At 27.9% G+C, this 17,490-nt stretch overlaps 1 protein-coding gene across 1 annotated transcript in view; it reads right to left on the bottom strand.

Moving 5' to 3' along the window:
- Positions 1-16,968, bottom strand: part of LOC143220937 (GTPase-activating Rap/Ran-GAP domain-like protein 3) — a gene marked incomplete at its 3' end in the record, with an annotated part of 28,801 nt that extends 11,833 nt beyond the window's left edge. Inside the window, exons 1-6 of the mRNA XM_076446499.1 lie at positions 16,887-16,968; positions 15,812-15,930; positions 13,533-13,597; positions 13,394-13,460; positions 3,931-4,033; positions 3,278-3,376 (exon numbers count right to left, since the gene is read on the bottom strand). Coding sequence (XP_076302614.1) covers positions 3,278-3,376; positions 3,931-4,033; positions 13,394-13,460; positions 13,533-13,597; positions 15,812-15,930; positions 16,887-16,968 — 535 coding nt within the window. The remainder of the gene's footprint in view (positions 1-3,277; positions 3,377-3,930; positions 4,034-13,393; positions 13,461-13,532; positions 13,598-15,811; positions 15,931-16,886) is intronic.
- Between the last annotated feature and the right edge of the window lie 522 nt (positions 16,969-17,490).

Genomic DNA, 17,490 nt, shown 5'->3' with positions numbered 1-17,490 from the left:
CAAAATTTCGCGTTCGACTTTATTATCGCGAATTTTCTTCTGATATACGTATATTCATTTTCGCGATGTCTCGTGTTATTCTATTTTTTGAAGCTTCTACTTTTTTCCTATTCACCGGTCATTTTGACAGTGGTAGGTTTAGTGTTAATTAAATCTGTTAATATCGTATAATTGAAGCAACCCATCCGTCAAATTCACGGATCCCATAAATCTAGTGTTAAGCACAAAAGAGCGGAAAATGAAATTTGAGGAAAAATTTTTGTTTGGATTACAAAGAGGAAACTTTGTTGTTTATTACAGCTACAGCAGATAAACAATGTTCATTCTAATGCCGTTAATAAAAATTTCTTTGCGTTAAAAGTATTATAGAAAAATATATTTTTGTAATATTATTAGATTGCTGCGTATGAAATGTCGGATAACTTTTCTCAAAAGCTGTTTATTTTATCAAAGTATGCTCCGTTTGCTTCGATACACTTTTCTCAAAGAGATTTTAATATTAATATAGATTAGAATAATTTAATATAGATTAGAGAAATTCTGGCCTTTAGAATCAATAAACTCTCAGAGGGAATTTTTCAGACTGTCTTCATTTTCAAACTGTTTTAAATGTTTAAAAAATGGAGGTCAGAGAAAGATTCGGTGAATAAGCTGAGTGCTGTAAATTTTCATGTTTTGATTCATTTAATTTTGCAATTGCAAAAAGAAAAGTATAATAAAAACAGGGAGACAAATGTAAAGAAAATTCAACATTTCATATGCATCAGCCTAATATTTATCCTAAACTTTCTAAACTGTAATATAATAAATAATGTAATTCGAAAAATTATTTAAGAATCTGAATGAACGAATATGTTAAGCGGTTTATATTTAAATAAAAAAGTAAAATATCAAAAAAAGGAATTAATACGTGATATCTTCTTGCTACAAAATTTGGATACAAATATTTTCACACGTGACAAACAGTTTACGAATAACTTTACATGGCAGATTTAAACGATTCATCCCGTTTATATTAAAAAGCGAGTAAAACGGTATTTGTACAGATGAAATCAACGATCGAATTTTTAATATCCTTTCTGCTTTTTTAAAATAAAACTATGCAAAGGTACAAGATATTACGAGACTGTAAAAACGTTTCGCTTTAATGATCTATCCCATCATTGCGAAAAACGTTTGGAAAAAGAATTATATTCGGAGCACGTAAAAATACTGAAACTTCGATGGCTTATGTGGTCCGTAAAAAAATTGCTCCATGTAGAATTCATAATGATCTACATGTATATAAACTTTTATTTAAATCAAAACTTTCTGATTACACGAATTTCCTCGTAATATAGCGTGCCAATATTTTTTTTAATTACTGCAGCTTCAAATTGTTTAATAAGTAGATAGCTCATTGCATTCGTTAAAACTCCACGAATAACTTTTATGCTAATAAAAATATTAAAATAATATATAATATAATATTATATTAATATATATAAATATATATAAATATATAATAGAATATAAATATAAATATAAATATATAATATAATAAAATATTAAAATAATATATAATAAGTCGAATAAAAATTACCAAATGGAATATTAATTTTTGTAATAAGTTCGTTAGTTTCAGGAAATATCAAGGTATTATTACTTTTATACGCGTTTTATAAGTTTGAATAAAATTTGTATTACCGTGTTTTATAACGTTTTTAAAAGTATTATTAAAATCTTTAATAACGTGAGCTGAAATTTATATTACGTTAGATTCATGTTTATAAATATGGACCAGACTTTTGAACGGAAAGATACAGAGGTACAACGTAACGTCGGCCATTCATTGGAATTATTCAACAATTATCCATATTATTTGTCTATATGCTTGATGAAAATTTATAATGAAAGGTGCATTTTCAGAGACAAAAATACCGTTCTCGAGTGCAACCCCGCTCGGAAGCTAAATGCAAATGATTGTCTCGATTTAAAACGATGCTTTTTTGTCGAATATGTAGAAACACGCTTCTCCTCTGTTTTAACAATTAATTACTTTAAGAATAGATCTAAAAAAAGAAACAAATTTCATTGTTAATTTATCATTTTCACGTTTCAAATATAAAGAAAATGAATTTTACGAATGATTTTAAACACGAGTGATCACACGAATATTTTTTGAAATGCATATATCATTATTTATTCTAAAACTTTGTTAATATAGATTTTTAAAATGTAGTTTGAAAACAAAGAAAATTATTGTATCTGTAAAATACTTTCGTATTTCTCGCGTTGTTTTATTTAACGTACAAGCCTAATATGAAGCTTGAAAGTATTGATTGGAAGCATTAGCGATGATCGATGGAAGCGTTTCAATTACAAAACGTGAGATTTCCAACTAAAAATGTTCCCTTTTTAATTGATCGATTTTTCGTTACACGTTTCATTACCCGATTCTTCGTTAATTTTTCATCACGCGTTCAATCATGCAGACAGTCTCGAAAATGCGAGAATAGTAACAATAGTTACCAAACAAGAATTTAATTCTCTCGTTATATTTCTGTAAATAGTATGAAATAATGTTTAATAAATAAATTTAAAAAATAAATAAATAATGAATAAAAAAAATAATAAATAAATTCGCAAATAAAATAGAAATTTATATTCTCGATATATCTTTTAGATAATTCTTTATAGAATTCTATAAGATATAGAACGACATGAAATATCTATAAATAATCGAAAGAATTTTCTTTATATAATTTCATATCGGAAATTACCATTTATATTAGGATTAATAATATCTGAAAATAATAAGCGCTGCATATTTTATATCCGTACGTGTACACGTGAAAGAGTGGGTCGTGAATTATCTTTTAGATAATTCTTTACAGAATTCTATAAGATATAGAACGACATGAAATATCTATAAATAATCGAAAGAATTTTCTTTATATAATTTCATATCTGAAATTACCATTTATATTAGGATTAATAATATCTGAAAATAATAAGCGCTGCATATTTTATATCCGTACGTGTACACGTGAAAGAGTGGGTCGTGAATTATCTTTTAGATAATTTTTTATAGGATTCTATAAGATATAGAACGACATGAAATATCTATAATTAATCGAAAGAATTTTCTTTATATAATTTCATATCTGAAATTACCATTTAGATTAGGATTAATAATATCTGAAAATAATAAGCGCTGCATATTTTATATCCGTACGTGTACACGCGAAAGAGTGGGTCGTGAAAAAAGGAAATTCTAGCGATATATAAATGGTACCTTTTACGTCTAAACCACCTCGATACTTGTCCCAGTTCTTCAGTTCTATCCTCTCGCCCAGGATTTCGAGGAACTTGTCAAATCCTGGACTACCCTTTTCTGTAAATGAAGCACTGCATAGAGAACGCTTTTCAACGCTTTTTACATTTCGTCCTTTTAACAGCTTATATATTTATATCTCGAATATGCACTATAACCCGTGAATAATTAAACTTTTCCTCATATGGGATAAATACAGAATACACGTAAAATTATAATATCCTTTATAAAACTCTCTATTCTACTAATTCGAACGAATTAAATACAAAATTTTGGAATGGAATATTTAAAAGAATCGTAAATAATTTTTGTTTAAAACTAAAACGAAATTGTAAATCTTTGATAATTTTTAACACAATATTTTCATCATCCATAAAATATTTTCAACATCAAATTACAATTTGGTATACATTTTTATTGGGATTAAGAATTTTATGAATTTTTTACCAGAATGACGACAACAACGGTGAATAAAGAAAAAAAAAAAAAAGGAAAAGGGAACGAGTGACGCGTGTCATTTTCAAACGAGAGCTGTTGCCATTGTTGTATACGACCATTAAAGTTTCAAGAGTTGTTCGATCCGTGAGTTACAGTTTAACTTTTTATCGATTTACCATTAGACAGCATCTCGTCGTCGGTTGTTTGCCCTTTCCTCGCATATATCACGCCGAACTTGAAGTTGACAGAGCCTTCCTGTTCTTCCAGCAGCAGCAGATCCTATAATGCGGAACTTTGACAAATAATCCTGCCATTTGTTTCGAGTTTCTACGCTTCATCGTTAGTACCAGGTGAAAAACGTTCGTTATTGGAACTACCGATTCGACGAAAGTCAGGAAACAAAATAATTAACATTCGTGTCTTTTTTATTTCCCGCAATACGACATATTCGAAGAAAAACATGTGCATTTATATACAACATGTTGTAAAAAAATTATATAAAAATTCCTATACGATTATTTTGTTTCTCAACTTTTCTCAGTGCGTGTTATAGATAATGTTAATTAAAGCAAGATGATAGGAGAAGATAAGTATATTGTAATTACTGTTCGTTTAGTAGAAGATGGCCAGATAAAAAAATGTAGGTCTGATTGGTTATAAAGTGGAACCATCTTCCACGACACGATTAAAAAAAGTAGATATAGCGATTATAAGTAGTAATTATAGTATTTATAATAGTAAATATTATTTTATTTTATTTGTAATAGTAAATATTATTTCAAATAGTAAGTAGAGACTTTGTACTGATTTCGATAAAAGTCGAAATTAATTTTTCTAAATGTAGCTGTATTTTTTCGACAATTGTGAATTTAAAAACTCTAAAAAGGTAATCTTTCTTTACGATACGATGCAATACGATAAAGAAACTATGTACAGGCTGTTTCATAATCCGTGTAATTTCAACCTTGAGCCGGTGATATGAACGAAATGAAAAAGCTTCGTATAAATCTAGACTCTATTTAATCTCGTTCTCGAGTTAGAATTATATTTTTACTGATAACCTGCAACTTTTCACTCGCGCAGAAAATGCTTGAAACGGTCATTTTGGATACGTTATCAGACTTTCAAAAAGTAAGACCATTTATTTCCTTTAAATCTAGATTAAAGACATTTCTGGAGGAAGGACCTACGATTCAAAATGACGGATCGAGTGAATCGCGACAGATGTTTCAATTCTGACAAAGCTTTTCCATTTATCGCGTCAAGTTTAAATTTTGGGAAAATATTTTTAGACCTGTGATTTTTATTTGTACTTTAGAGTTGTTCCTGGAATTATTCTCCAATTTTACCGTAGATATTCAATGTATTTCTATTCACGTTAACGTCAAAGTGTAGTAAAATAAGTACCTATAACTCGTCTGCGAATATATTAGAAATTTGTCAAACTTTTCGCAACGGTTCTGATATCCGTACAGTTTCGTATACAAGTTCGCAGGTTATATATTATTAGGTTGGTGCATATGAAATGTCGGATTTTTTTACACGCGAACGTTTGTCTTCCTGTTTTCGTTACACTTTTGGTTTTGGTATAACCTCATTTATAGTCGTACTGTCCATTGCCAGAGTCACATTTCAAGAAAGGAGATTTTCTCGAAAGTCTTCCCTTTTGTTATTTCATTTGAATTTTCTACCGATATGAATCTAAACGATATTCGTATAATTTTTTTGTACGAGTATAAACTTGGTAATAATGCTGCAAAAGCTGCACGCAACATAAACCAAGCGTTTGGGGAGAATACGGTTAATGATCGAAAAGTGCAGCGTTGGTTTGAAAAATTTAGGTCCGGTGATTTTTCGCTACAAAATGATCCACGTGGGAGACCCAAAACGTCTGTGAAAAATGACGATCCGAAGGCAATGGTGGAAGCGGATCCAACTGTATCCACGAGGGAACAGGCTACCAGGATGAAAATTCACCGTACAACAATATTGCGACGTCTTTCTGAAATTGGCAAGGTGAAGAAAATGGATAAGTGGGTACCGCAGGAACTAACTGAGCGAAATAAGCTGGATCGGTTGAACGTATGCTCATCGTTACTATCCCGATTTCATCGAGAACCATTGAAATACGAAGTTTTGCAGCACCCAGCCTATTCATCGGATCTCTCGCCAACCGACTTTCATTTTTTTAAACATTTAGAACTGTTTTTACGAGCTAAACGGTATGAAAATGAAGACAGTTTGAAAAATTCGATATCAGAGTTTATTGATTCTAAAGATCAGAATTTTTTTAAGACAGGCATCTGTGCTTTAAAGTCTCGTTGGGAAAAGTGTATCGAAGCGAATGGAGCATATTTTGATTGAATAAACAGCTTTTGAAAAAAGATATGCAGTTTTATATATTCACTTAAAAATCCGACATTTCGTATGCACCAACCTAATATTTGTTAGAGTATCTCGGTTTGTTATTAACTGTTTAAGCACGGCCAAGTAACCGTTCGTATTCGTGGCTAGGGATAAACTGGCCATTTAAACCTTAAGTGGCAGAAGTCCTTGTTTCTGACGCCATAGCCTAGACTTAGGAGATATTTACTCTGATTGTGGAATTAGACAAAAGTTCTATTTATACGTATGCACTCCTATATCTCTGGTACAATAAGCACTGTACGTAATTTTATGAAGTTAGTATCGAGCAGGTCATTATGCAGGTACAATGTGCAGAAATTTACGAGATACATGCAACATATGGACCGTTTATTTAGAAAGTAGTGTAAGTCTTTTTTAAAAAAATGAGATATGACGTAATTTATGCTTAATTTAGTGTAAACTTTTTGTTTATAACTAGTTAGTATTTAATATCTTTAAAAATGCCAATGCTTTGTTCAATTTAAAATTAGCCGGTAAAAGAAATTGCGTAACTATTAATTATGAAAGTGATGTAAGTGCAGTTTCCATAGACGAGTGGCATTATTATTAAATAATTAATAATACCAATATCTTGGGTTAAATTTAACAATATATAAATATAATTAACGTTCAATTTCTTGTTTTATTTCTTGTTATGATTTATAAACAAAATTGGGTTAATATGAGATATATTTTAAGTGATATTTATCATTTCGAAATTGAAATTAAATATCGTGGATTAAACTAAACTCTGCATAGAGTTTATATATTTTTTATGTTTCTAATAATTTATGCATTTATGCAAGAAATGTCTAATATGCAAAATATGCGTTTCTTAATATTTTTAAAATTTTCTGACGACAAAACTAATTTCTCTTCAAAAGGAAATACATAAAAAAAAAAACACGTTTACGTGAATATCCACTGTCTAGTTATTACAACTAAATGTATTCACTGTCTAGAGGTATTCTGAAAGTTCTTTGTTAGGTACACGTAGTACTTTAACACGTCCCTTGCCACGTGGTCCGCATACTTATTATTATATATACGATTCCTTACTTTGTTTTAAACCAGTGATTTTCAATCTTTTCTATCTCACGACACGCGTAAAACTAATTTTTAAAATTTTATGGCACAACGGTAAATATGTTAAATTTCTCGTTGATATGATGTAAAAATAAATATAATTTTAATTCGGTTAAAAAAGAAAAAAAAAGGAATGTTAATAAGGTTAAACTTTACTTCAAGATATTATTTCTTTTTAGATACTTTTTATATTTTTAAGTAGTACTCGACGAAAAAAGGTGACATATATCAATTTTGAATTTAGAAATTTATTACTTCAAAAGTATGCATATTTAAATATTAGTATTCTTGATAATTCTGTACGATTTACTTTAATGTTATAACTTAAATATTAAAATATTAAGTATTACAAATATTTAACTGTAATGCTTAAATTTATTACTTATTTAATTTACGCTATTAAGAAGTATAAAAAACTTCGAACAATATACTTCAAAATGAAGTTTAAACCATAATTATATTAATAATTGGAATTATATATCACCTTTTAAAATAACTACCTTCGATTAAATATCAAGATATTGTATATTCAAAAAATTCTTAAGTCTCATCTTAAAATAACTGTATCGTGCTGGTTCAAAATCAAAATTTTAAATATTACATTTTCTACTTAAGAATATTATAAAGCAAAATAATCTATGAAAAGTAAAACTATTAGTTCTGACAATCAAATTTTGAACGTAAAATCGTTGAGAATTGCTTTACCAAAGAATGAACTAAAATGAGTAACTAAATATATTTTTCACGAATGAAAATAATTGTAATTGTACGAGGAAGATAAATAATTGTAAATAATTGTGTTTCGATCTGAATCACAGTAGGCAAAAATTTTGTCAAAAACAGTTTCTACGTTCTCAGAAATTGTAAAAATAAAATATCTGGAAAGAGTAATTTTGACCACTTTCGCTTATATGTATATAACCCGAGAACGAAGTCAATATCATAATGTATATGAATATTTTCCATTGTTTTCGTTACTATTGAAGTGGATTCCACATGTTACGATATTCTTGACATAAAATTTTAGTATAAATTAAACGATATCCCTTTTAATTAAACCCTTTGCACTCGACGATTTTTTCGCAACAGAAGAATAGGAATTTAAAGATTTTCTACCAAAAAAACCAATGATATTTTTTATAAAAGTAAATAGAGAATCGTATAATGATTAACGCATGGAATTATTTAATTCCAATGCATCGCACACTAATACATTATCTTAAATTTAGTATATCAGTTAACGCTAGGTTTACAGGACCCGTGAATTTGACGGGTGGGTTGCTCCAATTATACACTATTAACAGATTTAATTAACTTATATTAAATCTATTAATATCGTAATTGTTTTCAAATTAAACCCTTTAAAAAAAAGAAAATGAAAATACGTGGTTTCCTTAACCTGTAAATATGATAAATGTCCCTAGAAATAGGTATACAGGAAACGTCTGTAAACCTAGTGTTAATATTGGTTTCCAAATTTATTAAATGGCGACCGATGGTCACCTTTCGAGTACAAAGGGTTAATATATTTTTCATAAAATGAACAAAGTAAAATTAACTAATTAATTAATTATAAATCTGTTAGTTTCTTTGCTATGCTAGATACATTGTAATTCACGAACAATTTAATTCCAAATCTGGCCATGTTACAACAGGTACTCAGGCTTATAGAATTTATCTGAATGGAAATGAACGAGGATAGAGGTTCAATAGTGGCTCTGTTAGACCTCTATAAGTCATTCAATACTACGGAAGATAAAAGCCTCATCTCCTAGAATCATTAAACTCTCCACTTCATATCATTCGCGTTATTAATGGTCATTTATCCAACAGCAGCTTTTCAGTTTTAATCGACGATATCTACTTCACGATCAAAGAAATCGCTTTATTAGTACCAGAGAAATCTATTCTGGGTCCCACTCTACTCAAGGGCCCTAAAATATACCCATGATTGGCGCTGTGCGTTAACTATGTCGCTATTACACATCTGTCTAGCAAACCGGTATTTAACGACATAGTTAGACCCTTTTGTTATGAAGGTTAAAAAAAGAGTGGTGACCTTAAGTATCCGTGTATTTTGATCACGTATTATATGCCATAAAAATTCTGTAAATAGAGGTTATATCATATCTACAAAAACGATGAGGATAATCATAGTTGTTGGATCATCTTCTGTGTGTGTACAGTGGATAAAAAGAGTATTGACACCCTATATGTATTATTTAATTAAAGTTGTACAAAGAAAGAGGTTGGTTCATCGTTCTTAGATACAGCGTGTTCCCGAATAACGTGTGAAAGCGGGCTAGAGTTGATTTCTTATGAAAAAATAAGTAAATAAAAAGAATACAATTTTTTTAAGATACATTTGAACAGAATGTTCTATTGCACGTAAAATGCATTATGTTTGAAAATCAACGCTCTGTAGATACGAATTTTGAATTTTGAAATTTTAGATCGTGAAACAATAGCAATTGTTCGAATAAATATTTCTGTGACATGCTATATTTTCTTACTTTAGCATTGAAGAACGTTCAATTTTCAATATTATCGTACACACGTTCTGAATTGCACAGTGCCATAAATTTATTGGCACCATTAATCATTATTTAGAGCCGGTCATGTCATATCTACTTACATTCTTACAATTAAAGCTTATCGCAGATCTAACGAAGAATATACTGGTATATAAAATATAAAGATTTTTTTATCAATTTTTGCAACGAGGTTCGATAATTGATTCGTATTATTCCATTAAAATTAAAAATTATTTAATTATTTAGTTAAAGTTATTCCATTAAATTAAATTTTGAGTCGTTTGATAATTTCTTTCGGTTTTTATTAATTTCATAAAAATACCATTGGTTTGAATGATCTTACTTTTTAAAAATTGAAATAATTGTGGAAATTAACGATGACACGATGATAGTTTGAAATACTCCTCAAAGGTAGTTAAGTAATAGTTATTTTTTGAAAATATCAGCTTTAAACTACATTTTGATTGCTCGATCTCAATTCGATTTATTTATGGCCGGAAATTAAAATCGAGTTTAATATTCAAACAAAGTAGAATTATTTAAAACGAGAATGCGAATAAAGATACTTAAAATTTATTTCGAGATTATTCGATCCTTTTTGAAAGAACCATAATTGAAAAATGTTAATAACAATTTAAGAAATGAAACGTATTAAATTTATTACATTTTGAGATGAAATATAGATTTACCGATAAAACAAAATTTTTTGGATATGATTATTTAACATTTTTTTAAACTAGTAGATATATTAGTAATAAATTTCATTTTCTTTTATTACTTTTGTATTTTCAGTATTCGTTACTCTCTGAATTATTATTCAATTTACAACCATTGCGAATATTTTTCTTTATTTTATTCGATATTTTTTTACAAGCTTTAGAGAGTAAATATGATGTATTTATTAAAAAAAAAAGATTTAATGGAGATAACTAGGTATATGATATATTTTAAACTTGTTATACATATTAGATATTTGCAAGCATAAATATTTTTCTGTTAGGTAATAGTTTTGGAATATTTATAAAATACAACACGAATATTTGAAAGTATTATTTATATTATTTACTAATATCTCTTGAAATGAATAATTAAATATGAAATTCAAGATCAAAACTTTTGCAGAGAAAAATATATTCGTAACATCTGAAATCAATTCACTTTTACAGAAACCATATAATATTTTTAATAAAACACTCCACTAAAAAAACTCGGACATTTCATCGAAAATTTATAGCCTGAAATTTGAGAAAAAATGAAATAAATATGAATTCATATAAAAACTGTCGGAAAAAAGTCGTGGAAAAAGATGTTGGAAAAATATCGAAATATGGAATTTATCGATACTATCGTTACGAAAATAGTTCAAAGTATAGACCATTCATTATATAACATAAAATAACATATTAATATATGAAATATTAAAATATGTGTTTTTATTAGCCATTTATTATAAGCATTTATAATAAATATATAATAAATGGTAAATATTTGATGAATTATTTTTAATCGTGTCAAATTATTAAATTAAACGTAATTTTTAAATTCCTTCCTTGCATTAAATAACACATTGTTTTAAATGTTTCCTAAATGTTTAACAGGCATGTTTTGTGTATTAAAAATTACGAATACAAGCGTTCGAATACTTCGTTACCTACTATGCAATTATGCGAGTTTGTCCTGTATTTTGACCACATCTATCCGCTTTCAAACTTTGTTAAATTCTAGTACACGTTATAACAGTATAGAAAAGCTTGTACGAAACGTTAAGTATTCAATAGAATTATAACAGCGTAATAAATACGTAATAAGAAAAAAGTAAACGATATATTTATACTAACCCTTTGCACTCGACGATTTTTTTCGCTATAGAAGAATTGAAATTTAGAAATTTTCTGCTATAAAACTGACGTTATTTTTTTTTGAGTGGTTAACACTAGGTTCACGGACGTTTTTGAATACCTATATTTATTGAAAACCGTCAGATTTACAGTTAAAAAAAAACTACGTATTTTCTTAAAAAATAAAACCATGAGTTTAATTTAAAAACAATTACGATATTAACAAACTTAATATAAGTTTATTAAATCTATTAATATAGTATAATTAGAGTGTTAATAAAGAATCTTATAATAGTTAACACATAAAATTATGTGATTTCGATATCTCGCGTGTTGTTATATTACCTTAAATTTGACATATTAATTAATATGGGTCTTTAAAATTTTATAGTGACTGACAGTCACCTCTCGAGTGCAAAGGGTTAATAAAAATGACATTAAAAACGATGAAAGAAAGAAACTCGATGAAAAAAGGAAACAATAGATGTAAAAAGTGAAACATGGAACGATACATGGCAAATGTGAAACGAACATGTAGATTTCGCGTGCAATTAGTATCTCACAGTATGCTTAAACGTTTTAACGTAATTTTCTAATTTAATTTCCAATTCCCGACAAAATTTCAAATTCAACATTTCCAAGTAATTTCTCGATCTAATTTCCAATTTTCCGGAAAATTCAATTTTCGAATTTTCGATTGTTTCCGAATCTATGGAACTTCCCAACTAGGTCGTTTCACGGTGGAAAACTTCATTGGTGAGAAATAAAAATAACCAAAAGCGAATTTATTCTGCAGAAATCGGTTTCACTTTTTCCAAGTAAATAAAATCACAAAATATTCGTTCCATAAGTTCGTTCCACGGTGATATTTACATTATTTGTCGTATTTTATAAATTATATCGACGATTAACGTGTTTGTCAACGAAATAGGAAGAAGTCGTAGAACAAAAAGGCGACTAAATTTTTTCTTAATATTTCAAGGTTTATTCGACGTATAATTTTAACTTTAACTTAATTCGAAATAAATATTGCAATAGCTGTATGCGGGACAATTTGAGACCCATCCTATAACAACAAATTGAATGGAATTATTATTATTATGTTTCTATATTATGCGATACCTTTGCTAATAAATATCAATTTTGTTAAATTTAAATCGCAATAAAATTTCACTGTAACATGGGTCTATTTTATTCTCTGAGATCCTATGGGACATGCACGGTGGGACATTTTCAATATTTATTTCGAAATATTGCAATAGCTGTATATGGGACAATTTGAGTTCCATCCTATAACAACAAATTGAATTGAATTATTATTATTTTATTATGTTTCTATATTATGCGATATCTTTGTTAATAAATATCAATTTGTTAAATTTAAATCGTAATAAAATTTCCCTGTAACACGGGTCTATTTTATTCTCTGAGATCCTATGCCTCAAAGAGTTAAATGGAAAAAGTAAAAACCGACACGAATTTATGGGACGATTTAACACTAGGTTTACGGTTTTTTTTGTATACCTATTTCTACGGACACCAGTCAGATTTGGGGTAAAGAAAACCACATATTTTCTTTAAAAAATTAACGATGGGTTTAATTTGAAAAGAATCGCAATATTAACAGACTTAATATAAGTTAATTAAATCTGTTAATATCGTATAATTGAAGCAACCCATCCGTCAAATTCACGGGTCCCGTAAATCTAGTGTTAATACAACAGTTGGATTAAAGTCGATTATGTATAGTTTATACGAGGAAGTTATGTACTCACCTTTTGAATTTCCGGCGAAAAGACTTCGCGTGGAGCTTTGTCGAGTTTCTCGAGTCCGAAGAAATTGCTGAAATTTCAAGCATCGATCATCGAGTACTTCAGACACTCGCTTTCTCGCGAGAGACAGTAAGATATTTACCTCAGGATCTGTCTGATAGTCATCGTTTTATTCACCGAGTACGGCAGCGATATCTTCTGCGCCCCCTAAAATGTTCCTTCTTTTATCTATCGTTATCTGTGATATCTTTCCTCCCTTTTTCATTTTCTTTGCGAAATAAAAAGACGAGTTCCAATAAGCATCGAGGCGAGAGGTTTCAATTATTTCAAGAAATCCGTTTTCTGATTAATCTGTCTTCCTTCGTGTCGCTTTTCAATAGCACGTTGTGTTTTTGTTTTAACGTTATTGTTACCAAGTGAAAAGTTAAAATTAAAGTTATCGAGGATTAATTATTTCGTGGTATTTTGAACATTCGAAATCGCAGGAAGAATCAGGACGAATAATTATTTGAAATAAGAATAATAATTATATTATACTTATAATTATATTAAGAACAAGAATAACTATATTATTTTTAGAATTACATAAAGAAGAATAATAATTATATTATTCTTACAATTATATTAAGAAGAAGAATAACTATATTATTTTTAGAATTACATAAAGAAGAATAATAATTATATTATTCTTACAATTATATCAAGAAGAATAATAATTATATTATTCTCACAATTATATTAAGAAGAATAATAATTATATTATTCTCACAATTATATTAAGGAGAATAATAACTATATTATTCTTACAATTATATTAAGAAGAATAATAACTATATTATTCTTACAATTATATTAAGAAGAATAATAATTATATTATTCTTACAATTATATTAAGAATAATAATAATTATATTATTCTTATAATTATATTAAGAAGAAGAATAATTATTTTTTATAATTATATTATAAAAAGGATTAAAAAGTGTATGAGTTGAACTTCGACCACTCGAAATATAAGCTTGTTTTAACACTGTTTAGTTGCCACGTGTTCAGGGCAACACGCTATTTTGCCTCGGCAACTCGAATTTCGAGTAGATTGACCTGTGCAAATCGGAGTTTACCGCCATAAATTTAACTTTTCGTTACCCGTGTAACTCGATGTAATTGCGCGTAGGCAGAACAAACGATGTATCGCGAGCTATATACCGATTAGCAATTTATTAACACTAATCCTACCACGGTCTAAACGACCATTTTCCAACTTTTGATTGAAAATTTCACATTTAACGTTATCGCTTTGATCGCTCGATTTCGCGATTTTGTTTCTAGTGTACGTATAATCAATTTGCCAATATCTCCAATTGTGACACGTTTTTCTGAATTTTTCATTTTTCTGTTTTGCATTCACCGATGGTCGTGCTCTGCCAATCGATCAGCAGAAACTAAAATTGCAATCTTTTCTAAATCAGAAGTAATAGCTCGACATTCGTCTTCTAAATTTACCAATTGAATTTTTTCGCTTGAAAAATTGGAGACAAATCGAAATTTTCAAAACTCGAAGATTTTAATTTTTAAGATTTTAGTTACCGAGGATTAATTGTGTTAAAAATGTAACAGGAATTTTCGTTATTTCTCAATTTTTTAACGTTTTATGTATACCATGAATTCGTTATTTTTGGTAATTGGTATTTTTTAAATATTTTCCCCCGTGAACAATTTAATTCACGTAAATAGTACTTTGAGAGTTGTTTAAATAATCTCACATAGATTTTACACAAATTTTACAGAAACTCCACGAAAGTATTTTATTAAAGTTATAATTAATTGTATGCAAAAGTTAGTTTTGAAGAATGTAACTATTTCTTGCTTCCTTTTTTCCCAATATTTCTTTCATATATTATATAGTCTGCTTTTTAAAAACCATTTTATAAAATAATTATCTTGGGACAATCATAGTTAAACAGTACACATATATAAGTACATACTGACGTATTAAAAATAAAAATATAGTGAAACTATTTTCTAAAAAAATAAAATATACCTTTCTAGAAATTTACAATTTTCACAGTTCGTTTATAACTTTTTTTTGAACCATTTCGGTGAAAACTCTTTCTTATTTCACCATTTTGATGGTTGTTGTTCATGACAAATGTTACACAAATGTCACCAAAAATTTCTCACATAAATACATACAAATAATTATAATTTTATTACATTTCAATTTATTGATATATAAGTTTATCAATCTAACTGCAATATATTATTTCATTGTTACTGTCGACGAATCATTTATCAGTAACAAATGATTCATTATATTTACAAAGAATATTCCTTTGCAATTATAAGGAGAATGACAATGATAATCGAATTTATCGATAATTACGTGTAATTTTAGTTTAATAAACAAGCGAAAAATACTCACGGTTTTCCTCCATAAAATCACTCTGTAATATGGCACAACTTGGTCACTGACTTCACTTATCACTACCGATAGAAATAGGGGATTCCTTTCTTGATCAGCAGCAACATAATTTTGGTGCACTATGAACATAATGTTAGTATTTACAATAGAAGGATCTTCAGTGTATTCGGTTCATATCACAAAAAGAATTTGTTATTTATTCTTTCAAACTAATATTGGAAATAAAATAAAATCATATTTAGCGATTAAAAGATAAATTTTTTGAGAAGTAATTTCATAATAAGTCTAATGAATTATTTAAACAAGAACGAAAATTTTACTAAAGGATAAAGTGTAGTTGTCCTAATTGAATAAATAATAAAACTTTTCTTATTAATTATCGAACTGAAATTAAACCAGATTATCGTTTTATTAAAATCGATAAATAAAATTATTAAAATGAACAATGATATAATAATAAATACAGCAATTTTATTGTCGTTATTATTCTAATAACGATATTAATATAACAAAATCTCATAATAAAAATTTATCGCCTTTCGGTAATCACTTGAATTTATAATAAACTTAATTGAATAATTAACTAAGGAAATAAGATAATGTTGAAATAACGTTCTTAAATTGAAAATAAAATGTATTACAAATTCATTAAGGAAGTTAGAGAGTAGTGTAATATATTAATTAAATAATGAAATAAAAAATTGATAAAGTTCGAGTATTGTTATGAGAATAAAACTAAAATATTGTTTCAGAAACATAAACATTGTTTAATAATTAAGGTAAAAAATCAATAACAACTAAATAATAACAATATTCAAATTTATAAGAATAAGTGCAAAATAAAGAGTAGTCGATTGATAAATATAAAATGGTTTAATTGCAAAAACAATAATATCTCGTCGCAATGAAAAATCTGACGTTAGATTTATTAAGTAAACGATTATCTAAACGAATACACGCGAATAGAAAATAATCAATTCATTGAAGAATAGCCTTTGACTCATCGTCCTTGCTATCTAATGCACATAAATATATTGTTATCTAAAACGCTTAGAAGTATCGACACACTACTCACGTTTTCCGAGAAAGTATTTGAAGTACCAACGTGTCTGGTACTCGGGATTTTCCAATATCGGCGTACTCGGCGATCCAAACATCTGCACAAGTTTAAAATCAGTTTCAGAATAATTTAACTTTATGAATAACCAAACGTAAAGAAGATGAAAAGAGTGGAAATGTAGGGAAATCGGGTAAATTGAAAAACAAACGAAAATGCGACTTTCATCCTTGAATTTTTCATCGACGATGTAAATGTCCTTAAATTTCTGTGTAATATACATTTATTTTTTATTGACAAATTTTTTATCTTTACTAGCGTTTCTTCTTCCTTTGTTATTAGATTTTTTATTATTATGGAAATTTTAAGTATTTGTATCGCTTGTTTAAATACTTGTTTATTATTTTTATATTAACCCTTTGCACTTCGAATTACATTTCAATTTTGTTACCAGCTACTAACGCTTTTAAACGTTTTATTTGAAATTTACTGCAACTAAAAATTAGGTAAATTTGAATAAATAAAGGAGAAAACTGATTCAATTAAATGTTAGTTTTATTTATTATAACTATTTTTATATTTTGTAATTTTTTAGTGAAAAATTAACTCCCGAGATAACACA

Source organism: Lasioglossum baleicum, unplaced genomic scaffold (assembly GCF_051020765.1).
Source record: "Lasioglossum baleicum unplaced genomic scaffold, iyLasBale1 scaffold1750, whole genome shotgun sequence".
Taxonomy (NCBI): Eukaryota; Metazoa; Arthropoda; class Insecta; order Hymenoptera; family Halictidae; genus Lasioglossum; species Lasioglossum baleicum.
This window is presented reverse-complemented; position numbering and strand designations above follow the sequence as displayed.